General features: G+C 58.8%; 1 protein-coding gene across 3 annotated transcripts in view; it reads right to left on the bottom strand.

Moving 5' to 3' along the window:
- The window catches only part of NAP1L4 (nucleosome assembly protein 1-like 4), a 27,071-nt gene that overhangs the window by 5,306 nt on the left and 20,794 nt on the right, over window positions 1–971 (bottom strand). For all 3 annotated transcript variants that reach the window (XM_015566079.1, XM_015566078.1, XM_006767054.2), the window contains exons 12-13: window positions 720–749; window positions 276–332 (exon numbers count right to left, since the gene is read on the bottom strand). In XM_015566079.1, coding sequence (XP_015421565.1) covers window positions 276–332; window positions 720–749 — 87 coding nt within the window. The remainder of the gene's footprint in view (window positions 1–275; window positions 333–719; window positions 750–971) is intronic.

The following is a 971-nucleotide window of genomic DNA, read 5'->3' as shown; positions in this document are numbered from 1 at the left end:
CCCCCCCCCTCCCTCAAAGTGCCATCTTTGCATCCTTTCCAACAACAAACACACCAGTGCATCTGTGTGTCAGTGACATCAGCACCAGAACAAGACCAGGCGAGGGACATGGCCCGAGCAGAGCTGGGGAAGCAGGCACTGGCCACTCGCACACCCGCTGTGCCAGGCACTGAGCAGTCCGCTCAGTGTTCCTGACCCCGCAACCGTTCTCACTGGAAGAAGGCATCAGGTGCCTCGCCCGGTGCCTGGGAGTGGGCAGCTCCAGAGCAACTCACCTTGAGGCTCGCGTCGGCATCGTCCTCTTCCTCCCCCTCCTCGTCGCCTTCCAGCTCCTGTGTGGAGAGGAGTGAACAGGACTTCATACTAGAGTCGCGCTTCAGTTCAGAAGGAAAGCAATCGCTACCCACAACTGACTACGTCCTTTGGACTCATAATTTTGGTGCTTAGGCCTGAAATCGACATATCGCTGATTCTGTGGATTGAACCATGATTTCCTAAGAAGCTTTTTCATCAGCCAAAGGCAGGGTCCAACGTGACCTGCTACGGCACCTGCCATCTATCTGCAGTTCTCAGCAGGGCCCACGCCTGCCGTGTCACACAACGGGGTGTAACAAGGCCCCGGGGCTCACACGCTGTCCCCTCCGCAGAGCAAGCCGAACCCCTCCCCGCCCACCGGGGCACTGAGCTGCCACATACAACCACACACAAGCTGGCCTTACCTCCTCTTCTCCTTCCTCACCTTCTTCAAACTGAAAAAGAAGGGAACACAGTTCAGGTTTTGAAAGTGTGGAGGCAACCCGACCGACACTGCCCTGTCCAGGGCCCACTGGTCAGGCCTAGGAAAGGCTGGCAATCCTGCTCGGACTGAGCAGAGGGCAGCGTGACTCCAGGCCAAGTGCTGAAAGCCATGTGCTGCTGGGCATGCCTGGGCACCAATGCCACGGCTGGCCAGGGCCAGCGGGCAGGGAGGC

Source organism: Myotis davidii, unplaced genomic scaffold (assembly GCF_000327345.1).
Source record: "Myotis davidii unplaced genomic scaffold, ASM32734v1 scaffold221, whole genome shotgun sequence".
Taxonomy (NCBI): Eukaryota; Metazoa; Chordata; class Mammalia; order Chiroptera; family Vespertilionidae; genus Myotis; species Myotis davidii.
This window is presented reverse-complemented; position numbering and strand designations above follow the sequence as displayed.